This window comes from Talpa occidentalis, unplaced genomic scaffold, assembly GCF_014898055.3.
Source record: "Talpa occidentalis isolate TD23 unplaced genomic scaffold, MPIMG_talOcc4v2.1 talOcc4.6, whole genome shotgun sequence".
NCBI classification, from domain to species: Eukaryota; Metazoa; Chordata; class Mammalia; order Eulipotyphla; family Talpidae; genus Talpa; species Talpa occidentalis.
The window spans coordinates 66218588-66245024 of NW_023604972.1; the positions used below are offsets into that span (position 1 = coordinate 66218588).

General features: G+C 36.9%; 1 protein-coding gene across 11 annotated transcripts in view; it reads right to left on the reverse strand.

Annotated features, from left to right (window-relative positions):
- APC (APC regulator of WNT signaling pathway) overlaps positions 1–26437 on the reverse strand; it is a 182081-nt gene that overhangs the window by 119896 nt on the left and 35748 nt on the right. For 7 of the 11 annotated variants that reach the window (XM_054688099.1, XM_037529865.2, XM_054688100.1 and 4 more), the window contains one exon: positions 3243–3395. In XM_054688099.1, coding sequence (XP_054544074.1) covers positions 3243–3377 — 135 coding nt within the window. In that variant the 5' untranslated portion in view covers positions 3378–3395. Of the gene's footprint in view, positions 1–3242; positions 3396–24919; positions 25104–26437 lie in introns of those variants that run through there. The other 4 variants (XM_037529866.2, XM_054688101.1, XM_037529864.2 and 1 more) reach the window with 1 other exon arrangement.

A 26437-nucleotide genomic window follows, 5' to 3' on the forward strand; every position in this document is an offset into this window, starting at 1 on the left:
GTTTATTTTGTTTTTACATTAGAGCTATAGATACATTTACTTGGCCAGATGAAAGTACATTTGATAATTAAATTTTCAAAATAAATTAAGAAATTTGTCATTCTGAATTTTTATTTTGCATTTTCCCCTCAAACTCTGAAAAGATACTTTACATGTATATGATTTTATGGTTTATAGATAATATTTCATTTTGTCAAAATACAACAAGGATATAAATGGTTCAATAATAATTTGTCTAGAGGTAATTTTTCTATACGCTGTATCTGTTTAAATATTTCATATATCTACATGACCATATCTATCTTGCTGCTATGCTCAGCATTTTGAAGTAAATTGACTTTTAACCCTGGAGTAAAAAACAGACCACATGATTTTTTAAAAAAAGTTTAATTTCTGCATTTATCTGATTCCAGGTCACTGAAATCCCACGAAACTGATTTTATTACAAAAATCAAACTTCCTTGTAGTATCTTCACATCTAGCTTTGATAATTTCCAATCCAACCTTGTTTCAATCACACTGTAGATACTTCTTCCATATCCTCCCTTCCACTAAGATTTATTTTTAAAGCAAGTCTTAAACATCACACCATTTCTTCTGTAAATATTTCAATATGTATATTTAAACAGGGATTCTTTCTAAACTTAACTAAGATCTGACCATTATATGTGAAAAATAATTATTTCCTTAATATTTTCAAATGTGTAGTCAGTGGTCACATTTTCCTAACTGTTGTGAACATATTTCCCTTACACACACACACACACAAACACACACACACACACGTTTTTTACAGTTTACATCACTATCATGTAATCAACAGCAAAGCAATGTTCTCTTTTGCCACTAGATGGTATAACTGCATAAATTTGGAGGCATGCCTTTCTGTCTTTGGCTTAGATATTGATAGGCTAATGATGAGGTAACATGATTCAATGATTATTTACATAATCATTTATATGATTATGTAAATTGTAGTATGAAGTCTAGTAAGTTTTGAGGGCGACTAACCATTGTTTTGGACTACCTCCAGAATGTAGGAAGGAAGTGACAATGCTTCCATGTGTCTGCACAAATCAACATTCTAGGACAAAAAGAAATAGGTAAGGATTCCTGCTCTTTAGCAGTTTTAAACATGTTAATGAGAGATAAATAATTACATTATAAGGTTGTAACTGCTATAGTACCATATGCCCAATCCTAAAGAAATAAAGAAATGGATCTGCAAGGATATCTGCAGAAGCATGTGTTGAGTAGTAATCAATTCATGGTAAGTTCTGACAAATCTTAACTGTTAGTATTCATGATGAATATGATACCACAAGGCTAACCTGATATTCCACTGTAAAATTTAGGGTTTGACTTGCACTGTTATTCTGAGAAACATTCCACTTCAGCATGGAGATGAATATAAGAGCAAGGTAAATGTCTTCCAAAAAGAAATTTTCATTTAGTCAAATAAAAAACTTAAAAAGTGATCTCACATTTTCATACCACAAAATGGACATCCAGATAGACTGGTGGGAGGAATTCCCTGTAAACTGTACCTCCAGAATAGATGAAAGAGCACTCCTGTTGGGAATCTTAAATTCTGTATTTTTAAATTTTTAAAGACATATGCCATGTACAATTTTAGATATATTATGCTGATTAGAGTTAGAATACACAGCTGTTCTTTTCAGCCTATTAGATTAATGATTCATGTTTTTAAGATCACTCATAGTCTGTGGGTAAAAAAAAATTGTGTTTTTATACTCTACCTTACTCCAAAAGAATTTGGAGATCTATTATTGCTGAGGATAGCTTTTACTGAAGAAACAGGCAATTAGATAGAAAAGATTTACAGGTAGACAGATTTATAGATAGGTAGGATAGTATATATAAAGAAAAGGTTTAATTGTTATGATACTAAATATTAAGTGTAAAGAGGAGCAAATATAGTTTAGTGATATATAGAAGCTTAAAGGATAAGGGCAACCTCAAAATGCATAGAAAAAGATCTAGAAGAAAATAGGAAATGAGTAAGGCATAAGAGTAGAGAGCAGACAGGAAGAATAGAGTCAGGAAGCCAGATGTTAAAATAGCTTTAGGACAGAAACAACACAAAAGAAGATTATTTTTTAAAGAGAAGGAGGTAGCCAACAGTTTTGTTGATGATCTCCAATTAGGTGAAAAGAGAATCTGCCTCAGTTTCAAAGCTAAAACAGCTAATTTTAATCCCAAGTATTTTGAAATTAGAATATATTTTCATCACTGCAGACTGGAATATTTTATTCTTTGAGGTTATTACAGCTTTCAATGCTATTTAGCAAGCCACTTTCAGGAATTGAAAGTGGTATGGAAATCATCTTGGCTAGCACAATGTCTATGTTTTCCAAATAAGGCCAGAAGAGTACCTAAAGGTGATAAAACTCAGCTTTTGGCAAAACCAGTCATAGGACCAGGTACTGACTTTTAGTTTAGGACAGGAATTTCACAAGGCCTCCCTGGTTTTCTCGACCATCACATCACTTTAAGTGGAAACAAAATCTAAGAGTTGGAGAGTAAAGCTATATTTAATAACTGAGATATATAGAACATTGAACACCACCAGTTTGAGCTGCATGGTTCCACTTACACATGGATTTTTTCTCCCAATAAATATAGTTGGTCTTACATATTTGCAGGTTTTGCATTCACAGATGCAATCACCCACAAATCTGTGGAATCCATAGATATGGAGATTCAACTATAAGAAACTTGAACACCTTTGAGCTTTGATATTGGGGAAAGAGAGGTAATAAAACCAATCCTGTTACAGATACCAGAAGAGAATTGTAGGCAAGTTTATGCAGAGACAAAAGTTATACAGATTTTCAACTACTGGGGTAGTTTCTCTTGACCTGTGTTCTTCAAAGGTCAGCTGTATCTTAAAGTTGTGTTGTTTGTTCCTAAGAATTATACAGAAACCCAGCCTCAGTATAGTGATGCTGAAGTAAGTCTCTTGTTTTTAACCTTAATAATTAAGAACTAACAAAATAGTCACTGGAGTTTACATAATTATTTTCTTTATATGATTCACTGGTTGAAAATAAAACACTTTATTTAAAAAATATAATTGCTGACTTTTGGAAGAAAATGTCTATATTACTGCTTAACTTAAAATGCACTTTTAGGTGAGTAAAGTATCTCACCTCATGTTTACAAGAAGGAATACTGAATCAAAATGGATAAACTAAAATTAAAAGTCACAATCTTGATACCTTCATATTAGATGCCTCAGTTTCCAGTTTTGTAAGATGATTGGAATTATCTTCTAGCTCTTGTCGAAGATTTGAGTTCTCCATCTTCAGTGCCTCAACTTGCTTTAACAACTGATCATATGAAGCTGCAGCCATCCTTGGCTACCCTGGGACCTATAAGGTTAAAAAGGATTTTGAAATTCACTACTAAAAAATATAGTGGCTGCCTGTTTACAAAGAAATGGATAAAGAAACAAAACTCTTGAGATATTTAATAAGAAGAATTGCATTAATATGCTAGTTTTGGTCTCAAACAGTACTGTTCAAGGAGCAGCATCTTTCTAAGAGGATTGGATCCCAGTTGAAGACAAATAGGATTAAAATTGAAGAGAATGTCAGTAGTATATGTTTGTCTGTTTGCCTTTTCACAGATGAGATTTCTGTTGGGTTAGAAGATTTTCAAGGTTTTAAGTATAGGAAATGAAGTTTATTTATACTGGTAATGTTTATTTGTAGACACAGAATTTGAGAGCCAGAATAGATTAGTGAAGAGTAAGTACTACATTCCATCACTTTTCATTTGAGTAAAGGCTAGTATTAAACATCAGCATGGGATAGGTGTTGCCAGGTTCTAAGAAGGGTTCATTAGAAGGCAATCATTTCAGCAAAATGGACACAAAGGAAAGCATTCCATTGAAACTTCAAATCTTTTTGATAGGAAGATGATAAATAAAACTTACTAATAGAAAGTTTTGATTATATGTATTCAAAAAGAAGAATATAATAGGCCAACCTATGGCATATATAGTTTTGGGATACACAGTGCTCAGAATAAGGCCAAAAGAGCTTTAAAGAAAATGGATGATTTTAGGAATAGAGACTGTCAAAAAGAAGTGAAGCAGAATCTGATAGGAAATACATGACAGTGAAAGAAGAGGGGATAAAAGGAAGAAAGAAGATAGCCAGGTAATATGAGGTCCATGGCATGAAGAATTAAAGATTGCTAGATATGATACTAAGATTAAGCAAATTCAGAAGACCCAGGTTCTCTTTTTAGTTTAATCCCGAACTCACTTTTGGAATAAATAAACTTTTGCCTATCTTAATTCCTTAAAAACTAAAAAACACTACACCAAGTTTGTATTTAAGCAATAAAGATCATGATTATAATAAAATTCACTGCACAAACTAAGGCATACAGGTTTTAACATTAGCTAGTCATGTCAATATTGGAATTCAGCAACTAGAAGGCCCCTAAAAGGGGAAATCAAGAGATTCAATTTGCCAACGGCTAGAGTTAGGAATAAACTGGGTACAACCCACTATCACGAGGTGGAAAGGGAGTCCTGAGAGGTCACTTACAAGAGTCCTCATGTTAGGAGGAAAAGGATGTCCTAAGCTAATTCCATACGGGCTTTGTGGACTCCTCCCCCACTCCAGACCAAAGCCATCAGGACATTAGGAAAGACAAATCACCACCAAAGGGAAGGTTGCCGGAACATGAGGGTGAGTTAAGCTGCCAGGTTTGGTATAAAAAACAGACATGCGGGTCTTGGGGGGCTTTTTGGCTTCACGGCTCTTGGCTCGCGGCCAGCTCTCTGAGTGCCATTGGGTTTCCAGGACGGAGGAATGGGTAGGATGCATTTAAGACCTTATTTCCCTATTTTCTCCCTGAGTTGCACATTTCCTCATTTCCCCTTCCCCTGTAAATAAACCTTTTATTAACCTTTTGTGCGTGCCTGCAGTGGAGTATTAATAAGTCCCTTTCAAGGGCGTGGATGAGGACCCACAGCCAGGCAACCCGTTTTATATCGGGGCTGCCCTGTAACACTCATGCTTCGAAAAAATGAGCAATATAGGCTTGTAATTACAGATATGGTTCCTAATTTCAGGCTTCATCATTGTTTTTTAACTTTTGCCCTTTGGTTTTCCTTCATTTCACCATTTAAAAATAGACACCGGGCTTCCCTGGTGGGGGGGGGGTAGGAGGGAAGGTGAGCACCGCACTATGAAGCAATCCGCAGCCTCCGCAGCACAGGTTTGATCCCCCTGGCCGGGGAGCGGCCCACATGGCGCAGCAGACCTCTCCTGGCTCGCCCGCTGCTCCCCTCAGCAGTGTGTTTCAGTCAGTCTGCCTGTTGCCTGATCTATTCCCCACTGTCTCTAGTGAATCCTCTCACCCCCGTATCTCTGGCCTGTACCCCAGCTCTTATATGCATAAATAAATCAATCTTTAAAAAAAATAAAAATAGACACCACCTACTGTAATATAATTTACGAGGATATTTTTAATATTAAGTAACAAAAGGCAGGCTGAGAATACAGTGTTATGTAAATATGCTATATTATGAAAATACAATGTAATTTATATTCCTCAGTGAGACTTAAGGTGTATCTACTGTTCCAAGTCCCTGTGACCTGACCAATGTACAGGATATGAAAAAGTTTGCCCTCTTAAAAAAAAAGACACACTCTACATCTCAAAATGAAGGTGTGATCATTTTTGCTGTTGTTTTATCATGTCACTGATAGCTGGTTGGAAATATGTAGTACTTCAGAAATGTGGCAGAGGTGGTGATCTGAAAGAATAATGAAGTTCTAAAATTCTTTATTTCAAATAAAAATTTAAAGGTAATTCTGCACTAATAATACAACAAAGTAAAAGAAAAGGTAACACAGAAAAAGAGATAGGTACACATCGGTAGGTTTAAACACAGAGGCAATAAACTTACACAATCATAAAAGGAGCCAAGTGGGCAAGATTAGCAGACTACTCAAAGCGATCTTATCAGGGCCTCCACGGTGGCGCAGGGGTTTGAGCACAGAGCTGTGAAGCTGTCCGCAGCACCATCTCCGCAGGCCTGTGTTAGATTCCGGCCAGCCAGGGAGACGCCCACAAGGCGCAGCAGACCTCTCCAGTCTTGCCCGCTGCTCCCCCTCAGCAGTGCTTTCGGTCTGTCTGGTCTGCCTGTTCCGCTTCCCGCTGTTTCTGGTGAATCCCCTCACCCTCCCGCATCTCTGGCCTCTACCCCAGTTCTTGTATAAATAAAAATAAATCTTTTTTAAAAAAGTGATCTTATCAGAGAGGGAAAATATTCAACTCCTCAGACAGAAACATAAAACATTTAATCATTTTTTTCCTACTCCAGAATTACAATGTTTAAAATCATTTCTGCTCTAGAGAGCAGGGTCTTTCATAATAATTTTATGGAAAAAAATCAAATGGTTTGTGGAATAATACTCTACTTTACATCCTTTCAGGATGTTGCAACTCTATTTCACAATTGCTTTATGCAAAATTCAAGAATAATGAACTTAAAATGGAAAACTTTTTATAGAATCACAAGAAGTTTATACCAAATATGTCTTAACTGCACGTTATTCAACATTTAAAAAAATAAATAAACTCATCTCATTAAACGGGGAAAACCTCTGAATCTTTTTCTTTACTGCAATTTGGTTTTGGTAGTAAAGATGTCCACTAAAGAGATTCATCTTCACACCTTAAGAGTTGGGTGGGACCTGTAACTATGCAGGTGCTTCTTTTCAACAACTCTTTCCCTCTGCAGGGCAGCACCTTCCCTGCCTGCCAGTGACCTGTACTTGTGACCTCCCTCAGTCGAGGGAGTCACTGACATCCCTCAGCAGAGGCCACTCTCCTCAAGGCCCCCTGACTGTAACCAGGCAGGCCTCTCTCAGCAAACCTGTCCCTTTGGGGCAGCTCTTCCTGCCTGCTTGTGTCTATGCAAGTGTCCTTTAGTCTTCTGTCCCTTTCCCTAATAAACCTGCCCTTTAAATATTGGGAAAAAAAAGAGTTGGGTGGGAGAGAATAAAGCAACAGGACTGTTAGACTTTCATCCAAATGTTCACAGGAAAACAAATTTATAAGTATCATATGAAATGAATACAAAGAGATAGTAAAGCTTAAGGCAGGTAAGAGATAATTAAAATGTGGAGGAGTCATTATTAATAATTTAAGATGCTTTGGATCACATTTGTTTTTAAATTTGTAGAGCTGCTTTTGTTTTGCTTTAGTGAATAAAATAAACATGTAAGTTGCAGCACCATTAGATTGGCAATAAGAGGAAATCTCCTCCACATTTTAATTATCTCTTACCTGCCTTAAGCTTTGCTATCTCTTTGTATTCATTTCATATGATACTTATAAATTTGTTTTCCTGTGAACATTTGGATGAAAGTCTAACAGTCCTGTTGCTTTATTCTCTCCCACCCAACTCATTATTAATAATTTAAGATGCTTTGGATCACATTTGTTTTTAAATTTGTAGAGCTGCTTTTGTTTTGCTTTAGTGAATAAAATAAACATGTAAGTTGCAGCACCATTAGATTGGCAATAAGAGGAAATCTCGGAAACCAAAAGAACTCTATGCAAAAAACTTGAGAACATAAATAGAATGGATAATTTATCCAAGAAAATTTATAATGACTCCTCAAAAAAATGGAAAATACAAGTTTATAATAAATACCACTATTCAATATCAATAAATCTACACAGAAAAAATACAATCATACAATACATACAATCATGGTGATGAAAAGATTTTTATAAATTCAAACCCATGAAAATGAATATGAAGACACTTTTAAAATACAAATTACATTAGCCAAAGCGAGCACAGTATTAATGAAGAAATACTAGATAGAGCCATGAAGCTAAGTAGGGAAAACCCACTTTTACCACTCTATTACTTATAACAATAATTACACAATTAAACTTAAAATGAAGGTAGAAAGGAATATACTAATGGCAAATGACAAAATTAAATACCTGGAACAACCAAAGTAATCAATATTGTTATAACTTAACATAGTATAAAACAGAGATCTTTTGCTTATATGAGCTGTTTACCTAAAAATACAGAAAGCTAATTAAAAAAGGTAAAATATGTTCACTGGGGTCAAAGAATTACAATTTGGGGAGCATATATTTGGGTAGAAATGCCAAGAAAGGACAAACATCAGTACATTTTTTATAGAGAGAAAAAAACAGGATGAGGTGATGGATGAGAACATAGCCTGGTAAAGGAGTCACAAAGTAAAATGGTCAGGTGGTGGGATCATAAGGTAGGTAAAAGCTTACTTTTATCAGTCCTTTCAAAGACAACATTCTCATTCTTGTTGGCTTCTTGGCCTAGTCCAAAGTTCCGACCCAGTTTAAGTAAGAGAACAAAGCAGCGTTTCTGCAGCAGCCATTCTGAGCCTATTTGAAGTTACTATACTTATGTTAACTTTTCACATTTCCCCCTTTCTACTGAGATCTTTGAATGCATCACTTGTCAACACTGTAAAGGATTGCTGATCAATCACTGGATTGAATTTCTTCACTGGATTGTGTTAGGTTGCATGTCATGTCCCACATTAGAAGGAAAGTAGTCTCCTTAGGAGCCCTTAGGTCACATTTGGGTAACAAGAGAATCAGAGCACAGAAAGGCTTCACCATCAAGTTTCTTTTAAGGGCCAGTATCTTCTGTGGTTCCTTGAAGTTTCTCATGCAAAGGCTCATAAGCCTTAGAGATCACTTCAAAGTGTAGAGTGATCATTATCACAGCAGTTTTCTTATTGATCTATTCAAGAAACAGAAGTTTTACAACAACAAAAACTCCTATAATAACAAATAAAATGCTAAGACCAAATTGGAGAATAGATTTGATTCAGCAGTCAACGCCTGAGGACAACCAGCTCGAGGTCAAACCATAGTAAATTGTTAGATGGATATAACATTTAGCCATTGGCTTTTGCCTGAATTTTGTCTAGTTCTATTTCCACTTTGCTGGAGGTGTTACACACATACAAGAGATATTTACAACAGAACAAACCCCCAACATGTTAAACTAGAATACAATCAAGAGCAATTCTTGTCTAGTATAACTCATGTAACAGAAACTTCCAAAGATTTTCCTGAGTAGCTACTACTTTAGCAACAGATTCAACAAGAATGCCTAAGGTTTTAGGTATTAATAAGATAAATTTCTGATCATGTATTTGTATTTTTATTTTAAGATTTATTTTTTCATGCATACAAGAACCAGGGTACAGGACTGATGCACGTGAGGGTGAGAGGATTCACCAGAGACAGAGCAGGGAGTAGAACAGGCAGATGGATCGAAGACACTGCTGAGGAGAGCAGCAGGCGAGGCAGGAGAGGTCTGCCACACCATGTGGGATTCTCACTGGCTGGCCAGAATCGAACCCATGCTGCAGAGGCTGCGGACAGCTTCACAGTGCTGTGCCAAACCGCCTGGGCCACCAGGGAGGCCCTGATCATTCATTTTTAATTTCACGCAGTGCCTATCCAAGAAAATTTATAATAAATGACTCCTCAAAAAAATGGAAAATTATTCTTTCAAATCTGAGAGCAACGCTGGATTTGACACTACCAGGTAATCAAAAGCTTTGACTATGCTTGCAGTCAGCTTCACACTTTATTCCTGCAATATAGATTTAGGGATGTGGTCCAATGCTGAGTTCCTGATGTATCATACAACAAGCTAGGCATAACTAGTAATTCCAACTGCTCTAAAAGAAGCTATAAGAATTCAGTAGCCAATCCAATTTATGGTAGAAAGTGAAACTTCAAATACAATAAACATTAGAATCTACTATCTACAAAGGTAAAACAATTTTTCTCTCTCCAGTTATCTCCATTTCTATTATAGATAATCAAAACAAAAATAATTTGTTGACAAAATCAGTCTACTTTCAATAAACATGGTTTGTTATTTGGATAAATACAGCAACAATAGCGATTAACCATGTAGATTCTTTTAAAGCGTTTGTCATCAGATTTCAACTGTATTCCCCTCTGAGTTCAGACATTCCAGTCAAATCTTTGGTAAAAGAACCAATGGTATCCTATTACAAAAAGGACAAATTCTTATTGAAGTTATGCAATTAAGAACATCGTCATAATAAGAATACAATCATACATCACCGAGAAATATTTCATTAGGTGACTTTGCCACTGTGTAAACATCATGGAGTGTAATTACATGGTGTAGCTTATGAGGACCACCATTGTATATTGGATCCATCATTGAACAAAATGTCATTAAGCAACACATGACTATACTTTAAGATTCCAAATTCAGGAAGGATTAGATATGGGGGAAAAGAAAATGTTCCTTTGATAATTTTTTTTAGACAGATGCTGATAGTATATTAGGTGGAACCAAAGAAGGCAGTGTTCCTATAAGGAATTACATAGGCAAATATTTGGGATATCTGCAGTTAATAACAACAAAATCAGAAACATTATACATATAACTGATTGCAATTTTTGGTCTTAAAGAATTTATGGCATTTTGTAAGAGCTAAAGGGTGAATTTGATACTCTCTAGCAAGTTATCTATTAAGATACTGTTTTTTCTATTTGTATCTCACACAAAACACATTTTGCTGCTATGCAAGTTATTTAAATCTCAGTAAAATATTTTGGAATAAAATTGTTACTGTTAAACATGTATTTTTATACACTTTTAAAAAGTTCTGAATAGATATGAAAATCAAAATATCTCTAAAAGTTATAATACTTCTGTGAAGGTCAACAGAGGCATGGAAGTCTAGAAGTCTGAAAGTACATGCAGGTCCACTAAATCCCATAAAGGTGCTGCACTCTTTTCAGAGGCCATCTGCTGAATCCTCCTTTCTTCAGAGGCCCTGGAGCAGAATGACTCAATCTGGCTCTTATTCTGCCCTATAGCCCCTTCAGGGGGCTCCATCTACAAAGTCCGATTGGATTATTTTAATTTTTTTAAAAAAGATGTAATTTTATTTATTTATGCATACAAGAACTGGGTGTAGGCCAGAGGTGAAGAGGGTGTGTGTGTGTGTGTGTGTGTGAGAGAGAGAGAGAAAGAGAGAGAGAGAGAGAGAGAGAGAGAGAGAGAGAGAGAGAGAGAGAGAGAGAGAGAGAGAGAGAGGATTCACCAGAGACAAAGTGGGGAGCAGAATAGGCGGATCTACTGAAATACACTGCTGAGGGAGCAGTGGACAAGACAGGAGAGGTCCACTGTGCCATGTGGGTTAGCTCCCTGGCTGGAGATCAAACTCGTGCTGCAGTGGTTACTGATGCTTGATAGCATTGAAACTTCAACCCCTGTGCCGGAGTCTGATTGGACCATTTCACACCAATCATCTCATTTTCCATTTTTTTCAATCCAAATAATTAAGTGAACTTGAACCTTGTTGGTCCCTTTTAGAATCCTACATCCTGACATAAAAGGGGAAAAAGCCCAGCCTGGCCTGCACTTGGGTCAGGGCAGGCTCATGGGTCTGTTGACTTCAGGAAGCAATGACCAGAGCAGGTCTCAATGGAACTGGGGGTGGAGGGACATCCACAGATGGTGGGCACATGCCAATAGAGCCACCTTGCCCCATGGCCTCTGGGTGCCACAGAATCTAGTAACAGTTGAACCAGACAAGGCTTTATTAGAGACTCAAGCACGAAGGAACAAATTCTACAAAAGAGAATTTAACCTGGCTCTTCCAAGGAAGTTAGGAGATATTTAAAGGGTTAAGTGTACGAGGCAGGGAGGAAGACACTAGTGTTACAGCTTGTTCTGGGTTGGGCTACACCCAAGCATGTACTGAAGCATTACATTCCAACTGCACATTTGGGCTCTAAGCCTTCTCCCTCCAGAAAATTGTGAGATAATCATCAGTGAGGATCTAACACTTTTTTTTCTAGCATAGTGCCTCATTGTCAGTGTAGTAGGTCAGATTGTTTGGGCACAGCTCACCAGTCCAGGTTCTGCTCAAAAAGAACTTGGGGCAATTCATTATACCAAGTTGTAATTTCTTTTACCTCAGCTATCTCATTACCCCCTGAGAGATTTTAAGTCCTTAATCTTACAGGGATTTGAGGCTGAAGGTGTCTTCTTCTATAGTTACTTCCGGCTGGTTAGGGTCCTTGTCCCTAAGTCTTGGAGGAGTGAAAATCTCTCACTGCTGTTTTAGCCAATGCTAAGAGTAGCTGAAGCACTGAGTAGGAATGGATGAATCTTTGTGACAGAATCAACTCAACATGGGACTGTTGCAACCTGGAAGACTTAAGTTAAACAGATAGGATTTGAATCATAAGTGAGACAAGGACCACACTTAAGACACTGGAAACCATACTTAACAGCCATCTTGGTAATCTAGGCTATCTCAACTTCAATGTAACTGCAGCAAGGGATTTCCTGGTTAGTAGAGAGCTTGTGTCAGGAATTCTGGGCAGTTGTTTTCCTGTGGGATTCCCTCACTGGTGAGTACTCAGAAATTTTGTTTGCACACTTCTCAAGCTGAACTTTCTTTTTCCAATTCCAGTTGGTATATATGAAAAAATTTTGACCTTTTCTCTTGTAAATTCTTGTCTTTTCATGTGTTCTACATCTTGTATAGATTTAATTCATTAGTAGTTCACCAATAAATTACCCTTTTCCTTGGGCCTCCCCGGTGGCTCAGTGGTTGAGCGCTGGGCTGTGAAGCTGCCCGCAGCCTCTGCAGAGCCGGTTCGATCCCCGGCCGCAGGCTAGGGGTCCCACTGGCGCACAGACCTCTCCTGCTGCACCCACTGCTCCCCTCAGCAGTGTATTTCATTCGTCTGCCTGTTCTGTTCCCTGCTCTGATAAATTCTCTCACCCTCTAGCGCTTCTGACTGTACTCAGTGCTTGTATAAATAAACAAATCTTTAAAAAAAAATTACCCATTTCCTCTAGTCTATTACCACAGATATGTAGAAATTTTCTCATTTTAAAATTCATCTCCTTTCCCATTATGCTCTGTTTTGTCTTTCCTTTTCATAGTCAGACTTTGTGGGGGTTCATCTAATTTTATAGATCACTATTAGCACATCAACTGTGGTATTATTTTTATTTTCTATTTCTTTGTTTTCTATTTCATTTATCTGCATTTATCTTTACTAATTATATACTCTTACTTTTCATTGGCTTATTTTACTCACCACTGTTACTCAAATCAAATATTAGTTAATTCATATTTTTACTCATTTACTAGTCTATTCTTTAATATTAATTTAATAATATTTAAGGATATTAATTTTTTCAGTACAGCCTTAGCCATGCTCCATAGGTCTTAGAATGAAGTGTTCTTCTCTTATTTCTTGCTAATCACAATCTTAATCTTGATTTCTTTGATCTGGAGAGCATTCTCAACTGTTAGGGGAATGACTTCTGAGACATCTTTTTATTGGCACTGATTTACTGTAGGTAAGATTGAATGGAGACTTGCCTATAAATTGCTACTTTTAGGATGTTTAAAGGTTTGTTCTAAGGTCAACAACATGATTTTCAAAAAATTATACTGAAATTTTTTAAAAAGGAAGTGCACAATGTTCTCCAAGTTCCATACCTGTTTAGTGACTATAGCATATTAAATTTTCTATATGTGCACTTATTTTTGTATTTGATGCATGTAGTGGTATAAAGCCTATTATTCGTTGCATATTTACAATATAGCAAGTACTATAATAAATGCCTAATATATATCTCATTTAATCTTCACAAAAACCTATGAGGTAGGTATCACTTCCCATTTTAGAGTTAAGGAAAATGAGACTTCAATGGCAAATAACTTAAGAATTAAGAACATAAATAAAGTGACTAACTCAGGGTTCAAACTCATATTTGTTTCTATAGCTCATGCTCTCAAAGACCTTAATGTGGTTTTCATCACCTGCTTCAGCTGACAATAGTCTATTATCAAACTAATATTCTATATATAAGGTTCCAGTATAATCCTTCTCCTTAAGTAACTCCCTTCTCATTATTTTAAACAAACACTGTTGTACTTTGCCTCATAATTCACCTCCTTTATGACTGTATCATCCATTTTTCTCTGCTTTGCTATAACATATCACCATCCTTTAAGGTCTTAAAACTTTTCTGACTTCCCAAGACAACAATGAGTTTTCTTGTTGACTGAAAAGTAAAAACTATATAACCTGGTTTAACTATTCTCTAATGATTCCATCTTACATTGGTGAATTCTGTTTCCCCACCTTTAAGACAAAGTTTGTATCTTTGTGATTCTCAACATGCTTAACTGACAGTTACAAAAACAAATATATGCCAAGAATAAACAGAAATAATGGGGAAAGGAAAGTAAAAGTGTACAAATTCAGGGAATACCTGAGATGACTTCTCCGTTAAAAAGAGGAGGAAGATGGATTTCTCTCCATTACTCTACAATTCAAATTAACAAACACCTGAGAACTTAATATTTACAAGATATTGTGCAACCATTTTAAGGAACATTTGCAGAATGAATTGTTTTCTCAAAAAAAAAAAAAAAAGTTGAATCCTAAGTACTTAAACTCTGATACCTGTGAATGTGACCTTGCAATTTGGAAACAAGGTCTTTGCAGATGTAATCAAGATGAGGTCATACTTGGTAAGTGTGGGCTCTAGTCAATGTTGGGTAGCCTTTATAAGACCATGTAAAGAAATGGACATGTCCTTGTTCTCAAGTATCTCATTGTTTAGCAAAGGGGTAATATTTCCATAGAAAGGGTAAAAAGGATCAGTATACAAATATATCTGATGTTTGTGTACCACCTCACATTTTCTCAGCTCACTTTAATTGTTTCTGCATCCATCAATCAGCTCACTGCATATGCAAACTGACAGCACATGAGCTGTATCAGGTATCTTCTGTCCTAGGCCATCTCTGACACCCAATGTGAATCCACAACATTCAGGCATGTATAGCCTATAAAAAGGCACACCACACACGTATATATAACCTATAAGAGTGAATATAGTCACACATGCATGACCTACAGAAGAGAAGAAATTGAAGACACTATTCCAGAAGAAGGAACAATAGCATGATCAAAGCTCAGAGGTTGGAAATATTATTTTATTTGGAGGAAGTCTTAGATGACATGATAATTTAGCTGAAATACAGTGTGAAGGAAACAAGGAAAAGAGAAAGAGTTTAAGTGTGAACTGTAATTACACTGTGTCTAGGTGACTTCACAGAGTAGGGGAGCTGAGGTTTGGATAAAGGTCCCATAGAAATGGTCTGATAACAAGTCTAAAAGTACAAGGTCATGGTGATTTAACATTTCTCAGTTCCATTACAGACTGTCAGAAGTAGCTAATACACATAATACAAATTATGTGATAATAAAAACAAGAATCTAACGAAAGTTAGTGAAAAATATATTTTAGTATTCTTACTACCTCAGTGACTGTGACCAGTACAGTATTATTATTCTTCAAATAATTCTATTAAATGAAAGCCTGAATTTACCCAAAATATATTAACATTCATTCACAAAAGTATAACTTAAAAGAACAGCTTTTAAAAAGCTTTAAAAAAGTATGCATATGCCTAAAACTGTGTTTGTAGTACACTGAATAATGGCCCCACAAAGATATGTCTAATTCCCAGAACCTGTGATGTGTGACTTTACATGTTTAAAGGGACTTTGGAGATGTGACTAAGTTAAGGATTTTGATACAGCGACATTTTCCTGGATTTTTGGATCTAATGCAATCATTAGATCTAACCTTTCTATGAGGTCAGAGTCAGAGAAAGATATGTAATAATAGAAGTAGAGGGACAGATTCAGAAAGAGATCTAGTACGCTGCTGGCACTAAAGAGCCATGAGCTAAGGAAGGGAGAATGCAGATGGCCTCTGGAAGCTGTAAAAAGGCAAGGAAATGGATTTTCACCATGGCCTCTGAAAGAAATGTAACACTGCTATCTTGACTGTGGTCCAGTGAAAATCATTTGAGATATCTAACCTCCAAAGGGGTTGTAAGATAATAAATATGTTGTTTTAAACTACTAAGTCTGTGGTATTTTGTAACAACAGGATAAGAAAAAATACCCTATGATCCAGCAATCCTTACCTTAGGGATAAATTCCAATAAAATATAATGGGTCCATTTAGTAATTTGAAAATAGATATTGAATTTTTTCTTACTCTTCTCCTTTAAAGGGTTAATGTATTTCCTCTTGTGTGGGTTAGACTTAGTGACTCATTTCTAATAAAGAGAATATGGTAGAAATAATGGGAGATAACTTGTGAAATTGTCAAATGGGTTCCTCTAGCTCTTTCTCTCAGAGATGAGTAGAGGAAGTCAGTTGTCAAGTCATAAAGACACTCAAGCAGCCCCATGGAGAGGCCCAATGCAAGGTACTGAGGCCTTCCGCCAAATAGACTATTTGAATGATTCATAAGACAGTCCTGAATTTTTGCCTCACAGAAAGTCTAAAATAGTTTATTTTTTGTTAAACCACTAAAATTTGGGATAATTCATTATGAAATCATATGTCACTAAAAAAGCCCACAAGGAATCATGTAAAAGAAAGTATATCCTACCAGTGTTTGTGGTAAAACAGATTTAGAGGGAACTTAGGGCTTTCACTGGAGGAATAGCACCAAGTACTACAGAATACTATACAGCTAAGTTAGCACCAGAAACTGGACAGACACAAAGTAAAAGATATTTTTAAAAACTGTATTAAGTTCTTCTGACTCACCATTTTAGAATAGGGATCTTTGCCATCAACCAAGACTGCTGGCAACTGGGAAAGAGCTGCCCCCATAACCAGAAGTAAGGTGAAAAGCCCCCCCACGCCAGACCCTCTCTGGCCATCAGTCGGAGCCCTGAGGGGGATCTGGCCACCACTGGGGCAGACCATGGGCATAGTAAGTGCCCTTCCGACTCGCCATTTTAGAACAGAGATCTTTGCATCAACCGAGACTGCTTGGAACTGGGAAAGGGCTGCCCCTACACCCAGAGATGAGCTGAAAAGCCCCCAACCAGAGCAGGATCTGGCCAACGCTGGGGCAGACCACAGGCGCAGGGAAGTGCCCTTTCGACTCAACATTTTAGAATAGGGATCTTTGCATCAATGGAGACTGCTTGGAACTGGGAAAGGGCTGCACCCACAGCCAGAGGTGAGCTGAAAAGCTCCCACACGCCAGGCCCCATCTGGCCACCAGTTGTCAGAGCCCAGAGGGGGATCCGGCCATCACTGGGGCAGATCCTGGGTTCAGGAAAGTGCCCTTCTGATTCACCGTTTTAGAATAGGGATCTCTGCTCAACCGAGACCGCTTGGAACTGGGAAAGGGCTGCCCCCACAGCCCGAGGTGAGCTGAAAAGCCCCCACACGCCAGGCCCCACTTGGCAGGGAGTTGGAGCCCGGAAGGGGATCCAAAGATTTGCAGCCCAGCGAGTGATCCTGCCACAACCACCTCCAGGGCAGTCTGTGGGACCTCAAGACACACCACTGGAATTAAACAAATACAGAAGGAGGAGATATTCTGTGACAGTGAGCATTAAATACTCATAGTACCAGTGCCCTACTGGACTTCTGGCATAAAAGTATTTGACTCGATTGGACCACCAGTTTCTGACATCCCAGAAAAAGCACACCAAACAGATGCCGGCCAGTACCAGCGACACAGTGTACCAATGCACAGGACAAATTAGAAAACAAGCAGCAAGGAGAAGGAAAACTACAAGCAACCAATCAAGTCCTCAGGGAAAAGACACACCAGAAAAAGAAAATCACTCGCCATGATGCAACGACAGTGCTTGGAAAAACTTCTGAGCCTGGCAGAAAAAGATTTTAAAATAGCCATGATTAAAAAACGGAAAAAAGTCAAAAATGATATGGGAAAAATAATCAACGTTCAGAGGAATGAATTGAGTCCCTAAAGAGGGAACTGAAAGAAATGCAAGAGATGAAAGGATTAATGGAGAAGCTAAAGAACTCTGGGAAAAGCAGTGAAAGCAGAATAGATGAAATGGAAGAACGAAAAAGCACTCCCGAAGACAGAAACAAAAAGAACCAAAACAGAAAAGGAAAAAGAAGTATGAAGGAAAAAGACTGAAGAGAGACTTCGGGAACTATCTGACTCCATGAGGAAAGGAAATATAAGAGTGATAGGAATCCCAGAAGGAGAGGAGAGAGACCTAGGAACAGAGAAAATATTTCAGGGAAACAGGATGGTTCAACATCCGAAATCAATGTAATCCAACACATCAACAAAGAGAAATACAAAAAACACATAATAATATCAACAGATGCTGAGAAAGCTTTTGAAAAAGTGCAGCACCCATTTATGATAAAGGCCCTTGAAATTCTCGGACTACAAGGAACATACCTCAACATCATAAAGGCCATATATGACAAGCCCATAGTGAATATCATTCTCAATGGTGAAAAGTTGAAAGCATTTCCATTAAGATACGGAACTACACAAGGATGTCCACTCTCACCACTGCTTTTCAATATATTACTGGAAGTCCTAGCCAAAACAATAAGAAAAGAGAAAGACATACAAGGAATCCAAATATGGAAGGAAAAAGTAAACCTATCACTATTCACAGATGATATGATGATATACATAGAGAACCCCAAACACTCCCCCAGAAAAACTAATGAAACTAATCAATCAGTTTAGTAAACTAGCAGGATACAAAATCAACACACAAAAATCAGTAGCCTTCCTATATACAAACAATAAATCTGAAGAAGAAGAAATAAAAATATCCATCCCTTTTATTATTGAAATAGAAACAAAATCAAATACTTGGGAATAAACCTAACAAAAGAGGTAAAGGACCTACACAAAGAAAACTATAAAACATTGTTAAAAGAAATAGAGGAAGACACAAAGAAATGGAAAGACATACCCTGCTCATGGATTGGAAGAATTAACATTATCAAAATGGCCATCCTACCAGAAGCAATTTACAGAGTCAACGCTATTCCAATAAAAATTTCAATGGCATTCTTCAAAGAAATAGAACAAATATTGATGAAAATCATATGGAGCCACCAAAACCCCTGAATAGCCAAAGCTCTCTGAAAAAAAAAAAAGAAGGGAATGGAGGCATCACACGCCCAGACTTCAAACTATACTACAAAGCCATAATCATCAAAACTGCATGGTATTGGAACAAGAACAGACACATGGACCAATGGAACCAAATAGAAAACCGAGAAATAAACCCACAGATTTACAGTCAACTAATCTTTGACAAAGGAGCAAAGAATATGCAATGGAACAAGGAAAGTTTCTTCAATAAATGGTGCTTGGAAAACTGGGTCTCTACATGGAAAAAAATGAAGCTTGCCTACTACTTTACACCATGCACAAAAACCAACTCAAAATGGATTAAAGAACTAGACTTAAGACCTGAAACCATAAAATACATAGAAGGAAATATAGGGGAAACACTACATGACATGCACATCAGAGACATCTTTACAGACACATCACCCAAAGCAGTGATAGTGAAGGCAAAGATAAACAGCTGGGACTGCATCAAATTAAAGAGCTTCTGTGCAGCAAAAGAGACAGAACCCAAAACAAATAGACATCCCACCAACTGGGAGAGAATTTTCGCACACAACACTAATGATAAATGACTGATCACAAAAATCTACAAAGCGCTGAAGAGTCTCAACAAAAACAAAGTAAAAATCCAGTCAAAAAATGGGCAGAAGAGCTAAAAAGGAACTTCTCTGAAGAGGAAATGCAAATGGCCAACAGGCACATGAAAATATGTTCAACATCACTTGTAATCAGGGAAATGTAAATCAAAACTGCAATGAGACACCATCTTACACTGGTGAGAATGGCACATATTAAAAAATCTAGCAACAACAATTGTTGGCGAGGATGTGGAGAAAAAGGAACTCTCCTGCACTGCTGGTGGGAGAGCAAACTGGTGCAACCACTACAGAAAGCTGTGTGGAGATTCCTCAACCTGCTAAAGATGGAGCTTCTATAGGACCCAGCAATTCCACTGCTAGGTATTTACCCAAAGGACACAGAATCATTAATTCAGAAAAGCACCTGCACCCCTATGTTTATAGCAGCACTATTTACAATAGGTAAGCTATGGAAAAAACCCAAATGCCCAAAAATAGATGACTGGATCAAGAAGATATGGTACATATACACAATGGAATACTACTCAGCAATCAAAAAAGATAAACTCATGCAATTTGCAGCAACATGGATGGAGCTGGAAGGGATCTTGCTCAGCGAAATAAGCCAGAAAGAAAAAGAAAAATACCGATGGTCTCACTCATAGCAGGAATTTAGAAAACCTAAATAAGGGACCAGGAGAAAGACTAATTATAATAAAGTAAAACTCAAATCAACAAGCAACTATAAGCCAGAGACACACTACGGGGGTGGGGGGTGGGGGAGTGGGAGGGGTTAGGAGGGATTATGGTCAAAATAAGGGGGGTAGGAATTGTATGGGGACTATAACCAAGATGGAAAAGCATATATGGTGCAAAAATGAGCAATGATGTAAAAAATATATAAAATAAAATATAAAAAAAAATTTCGTTCATAGAAAAAAAAGTATTCAGTTAAAAATATAAAAAAATGTAAATTAGAAACAAATTTGAATATATACCCAGAGAAAATGACAGCACAAACTCAAACATATATTTTTATACCCATGTTTGCCATATATTATTCATAACAGCCAAAAAGTAAAACCAATTCAAGTGCCCATCAATAGATTAAATAGATAAACAAAATGTGGCATATACAAACAATGGAATATTATTCAGCCTTATGAAAGGCAGGAAATTCTAACACATGCTACAACATGAATGAACCTTGAAGACATGCTAAGTAAAATAAGCCAGCCACAAAAGGACAAATATTGTATAGTTCTCTTATATGAAATTCCTTGTGAGTAAAATTCTTTGAGACAGAAAAGAGAATGGTAGTTGCCAGGGACTGGGAGAAAGGGAAAATTGGGAATTAAGAGTCTAATAGGTAAAGAGTTTTAGTTGGGCATATGAGAAAGTTCTAGAAATGGATGGTTACACATTCACAACACTATGAATGTATTTAATACTGTATACTTTCAAATGGTTATATAGTCCATTTTGTTATATTTTTATCACAGTAAAAATGCCTCATTAACGGTGGGGGGAAACAAAATATTTCACAAAAATTAATGCATATTTTACAACACATTTGAGTAAATGCTCATAAGGGGAGTAGAAATAGGCATGCGAATAAAGTGGTGCATTTACATGAGCTTGTTTACTGGAAAAAAAATCTCATTGATAGTTAGACAAAGACTTTATTAGATAAAGTGAGGATTTGAACCCTGGAAGCAGTTTGACAGTTATTACTCTGTCAAAATTCTCCCAACTGTCAGAATTCTCCCAAGAAACACAAGTTTGAATTCAGTTTACAAAGGTAGGAACAGTGAGTGACTGATAAAAAAAATTTAATTATTTTTGACAGAGTGGGGAGTTGGGGGTATCTGGTGCTTCTGATTCTAAACTGTCTGGGCCTAAAGATATGCTGATGCTATCTATACACTGAGAAAAGCATCCTTCCTTTCTAAAGAATGCATTGCAGAGATGCAAAGGTTGGGTTGTTAAATCTTCTTTATTTGGCTTCTTGGTCATTAGTATTGGTTGAAAGGCCGGCTGACTTCAAGCAGCTGATTCCTGTATAATACAGGGGGTGTTGGCTTTGTCAATGCAGATGACTTTGTTCTCTTGTCTGCTAGACCAGAGAGCAGGGTTCCAAGAAAATGTAATATGATCATCGTGTGATGATGTAATAATTTGATTTACGGAAACAATTTCAAGAACTGATCTATTACATTACATGTGAAGTGCCACCTATATCTAAACGACAGTTGGTATACCTTTTCATCTAACAGTTGGCCCTAGAGAAATCAAGAACCAGACTACTGACTATAGAAACAGAAAATCTAGAAATCATCTAATCTCATTTTACATTTAGGACACTTAATACTTCCTGGGTAATTTACTTTTTAGAGTTACCTGTGATTCCAAAGAGATTTTACAATAAAGCACAGTATTTCAAAGAGCAAACAACTTTATTCCTGTAAAATAGAAGATATTTCAGATGTAAACCTTGAAAGATCCTAAGAGTAGCCAATGCAATCTGCGTTTAACTGGCAATAACATTTAACACCGTTCTATTGTAAGTTTCTTAGAGATAAGTTTCCATGTCTTACTTGACTCCCTAGCAATTTTCATAGGTCTGGCTTTAAGTAGGTACCCAAATAGTAGTGAATATGTTTCCTTAAACATCTTTCATTTTCTCTAAATCAATTTAATACCCTCTCTCATCCTGTGAATTCAGTAAAGTTTCACTCAGACTGAGTTTTTAGAAAGGGTGGGAGAGGCCAAAATTAAAGAGAACAATTAACATAAAAAGACTGGTTAAATTATGATAATTTGTGAAGTAAAAAGAGAATATTAAAAATCCACAAAGCAATTAATTCACAAAAACATCAATAAATGATTGAGTTCACAGGCATACTTACAAATATTTAACTTTTGAATTCTTTAATAGTTTAATTATGGCATCATCAATTACTAACAAGCAATTTACAGACCACTAAAGTCAATATAGTTTCATATTACATATTTCATACCTGTAATAAAGGGAAAGAAACCAACTTTTCTTATTTTAGTTGTTGGTTTCTTAATTATGAAAAATATCTATGTTCTATTTAGGATTGTTCATATGATTAACACAATGATCTTTAAAAACATGTGAATGTCATGAAAACTGCTCTCTCCCCATTTGCTTATCAGCAGTATTTTACAAAGTGTTCTTCCATCATAGTTAAAAAGCCATAACCAAGTAAGATTACATTTGATGAACGGTTCGTTGATGATTTATACAGCTTTTCAAGTAATTTCTGTTACATATTATTCTGCATATTATGTAATAAAGAAACACTGTAAAACAGTTTTATGGAGCTAGAATAAAACAGATGACTTAAATTCATTACACCTTTATACATGACCTTGGATAAAGTCACAAGACACCTAACTAGGAAAACTCTAATATTTAATACAATCAAACAAAAAATGCTACACTGAACGGCTGAAAAGGCAATACATATAAAAGCAAGAATTATAAGTCCTCAAGGAGTATATTAATTGGGGTTGAAAGAACTGAATGGTATTAACTATTAAATTTCATTTGAAATCTTAATGTGATATCTTCAATTCTAGCTGTAGCTTCCATCAGATTTTAAAACTGATCTTAAAGGCTATTAATTCTGATATCCATAGTCTAAATGATTTCTAAAGCAGAAATTTTAAATAAAGAATAAAATTGCTTGACTTCATCAATGAAAACTTTACACAGTCTTATTTATTCAGGTTTAATTTTTCATTACCTTGAAATAAATTACTGAAACAAAATTATAGATTCTATAAAACTTTCTATACATTAGCACTATTTAAGAGACACTGTCGTTGATCCTGGAGGACTTCACAAAGTCACTGCCATCCTGCAGGGAGTAGGGAGGCATTGCAGGCTGGCTATCATAAAAATACAGAAAGATAAAACACTTAAAACTGTATTCAATCCAAAAACATGTTCTTAGCTATTTAAGGAGATAAATATAATGAAAACACTTTATACCAAAAATAGAGAATTCACTAAACAAAAATATCTCTAAAAGAAGCGACATGGTGCTTTAATTTAAAATAGTCACCTATAGACTTTATTCAGTGACATCTAAAATTAAGCAAGGAATAACATAAAATTAATTAATACAGCTCTTAAATACTAAGCCTATGAAAATTTATTACTATAATTCTCACAAAGTAATTTATACTAAAAGTAATTTACTCTTGAATAACCTAATTAATGCCACAAAGCTACACTAACAAAAGAAAAGAACTGCTGCTTCATACATAATTTATTAAGATTTCCAACAGGATTTAGAAGCAAAGAATCTGAGCATCTTTTTTGTGATGCAGAATCAAGAATCTGATACAGTCCACTGTCAAAGCATTCAAAGCTTGATATTTTTCCTACTTTAAAAAACAAAATATTTTTTCTCTGCTTGGGTTACAATTATAAATTATGGTTTCTTGTAAATGGACTTCTACCACCAGCTTCACTGCAAGGTTTAATGCCCTGCAGTGCTTTTCAGTCTAATAGAGGGAGAAACGCACTACTGCAGTCATCTGCAAAAGCCACCACCACTGCGTCTTGTAACTAACAAAGACACTAGCATCTCCTAGCCATCCTATTCACGGGGAGTTCTCTTAAACATGTGTCAAAAGCAGATACTTTTGGTGACCAAAATTTCATCCATCAACCAAAATCATCACTCAATCTCTGCAGTACCTGCCTCCTCTTCCTCTTCTTCCAATAGTCCTTTCCACTGGGTTCACATCAGTCATCATCAGCTTTGTATCCTCTCTTGGCTACCACTACATGTATCTTTGTGGCTGGTGAGGAAAAGAAGCCTTTCAAAGGGCTAGAGCTTTTGCTCCTCGTCATGAATATGCTCCATTCTTTGTTGTCCTCTACCCGTTTCCTTAGATACTGTTATTCTACTCTACTTGTCAACAGGCATTATAAAAACAAAACCTCCTCCTAGCTTCAAAAACAGCTCTTTTTCACCAGACTCCTCTCAACACTCCTACCCCTCCCCCCTTCTTCCTCTCCTGTCAAAACCCCTGGATCAGCAGCACAGGAAATCCATTTCCCGTGCTGCAGCAGGGGAGTGGGAGGGAGACGCCCCTGCCTCCTCACTTGTTATGTGGCAGACGACCCTGTGCCCAAGGAAAGGTCATGAATTTCAGACAGTGCAAGGGGAAATGAATCCCCTACCCCCTCACCCGCAGCAAGACGAGCCATCGTGGCTCCAACACCTACCCCATTTCTGAGTCCAGCAGCACCTCCATTCCATCTCCAGTGACACCCAGGCTGGCTGCGCCAATACAGCCACATGTCGGTCACATGTGCTTGCGCACAGCCAATGAATGGGCTGGCAGCCGATGGGAATGGGGAGTGTCCTGGTCCGCATCCAGCGGATTACACAGCCCTTCTTCCCGACCTGCATTCAGCACTCAGCAGACGCAGGGCCCCGCCCCGCCACAACGCAGGAGCCCTAGCCATCACCCCCATCCAGCACCAGCACCAGCACCAGCACCAGCACCAGCACCAGCACCCTGCACTGCCCTTATACTCAGGCAACCACTGGGAAGCTGACATGCTAAATAGGGTGGGGTGAGGGAGCATAAACCAGAATGATTAACATGAGATGCTAGAGTTGGATGGGTAATAAATTACATCGCAATCGCTAAAATTTACATGTTTGCAGCATAAACAAAATTCTATTGTATGTATTACAAACGAATAATACGGATCAATAATAAATCACACCTCAATCGCTAAGATTTACGTTTTTGCAGCAGAGAAACCGAATTCTATTATATGTATTACAACCAATAATTTCACATTAAAATTTTTTTTTGAAATCACATGAAATGTGTTTCAATTAAAAAAAAAAAACAGTTACCAGAAAAGCTATGATGCAGAGTGGTTCAGATATGAATCATGGAGTCATGAGGTCTGGGTTGAATCTACTGCTGCTTACTAGTTATGTGATTTTAGTTAAAGACTCTGCTTCAATTGTCTCTATAAAATGGGAAATAGACTGGAGGAGCTAATATATAAGAAGCAACAATTTAGGAAAGTCCCTGATTCAGGAAGTGCTGTTAGTTTACTACTAATCTGAGGCTTGATCTATTTCTAATCTAAAAGGTTACTTAAAAAATTTTAAATAAAGAGTATTTTAAATAAAGAGTAATTTAAATAAAGAGTACCTTTCCTTAATCTTTCACATACAAGCATGAAAAGCAAGCAATTAAACAGTAAAATGGGAGCAATTCCATATTATTAAAGTTATATATTAGAAAAGCAATGGACATATAGCAAAATGGTCATAGATATACACCAATAAATGTAATAGCGATTACCCTTGAAAGGTAAAATTATAGAGTGATTTCTGCTTTTCCTTTGTGCTTCTGGATATTTTTCTGTCTGCCTCTATATTACAGTGACTGGTAAATTGCAAATACTCCCTAAATATTTACAGAACAAATAAATCCACATATTACTAGTAATTAAAAAAATTACATGTTCAAAGTTTATATATATTTTAGGATTTTTTATTTATTCATACATACAAGAACCAGGATACAGGTCAGACGCACAGGAAGGTGAGAGGATTCACCAGAGACAGAATGGGGAATAGAACAGGCAGACTGAGTGAAATACACTGCTGAGGGGAGCAGCAGGCGAGACAGGAGTCTGCCGCGCCATGTGGGATTGTTGCCAGCCGGCCAGGATTGTGGACAGCTTCACAGCGCTGAGCTCAACCGTCTGCGC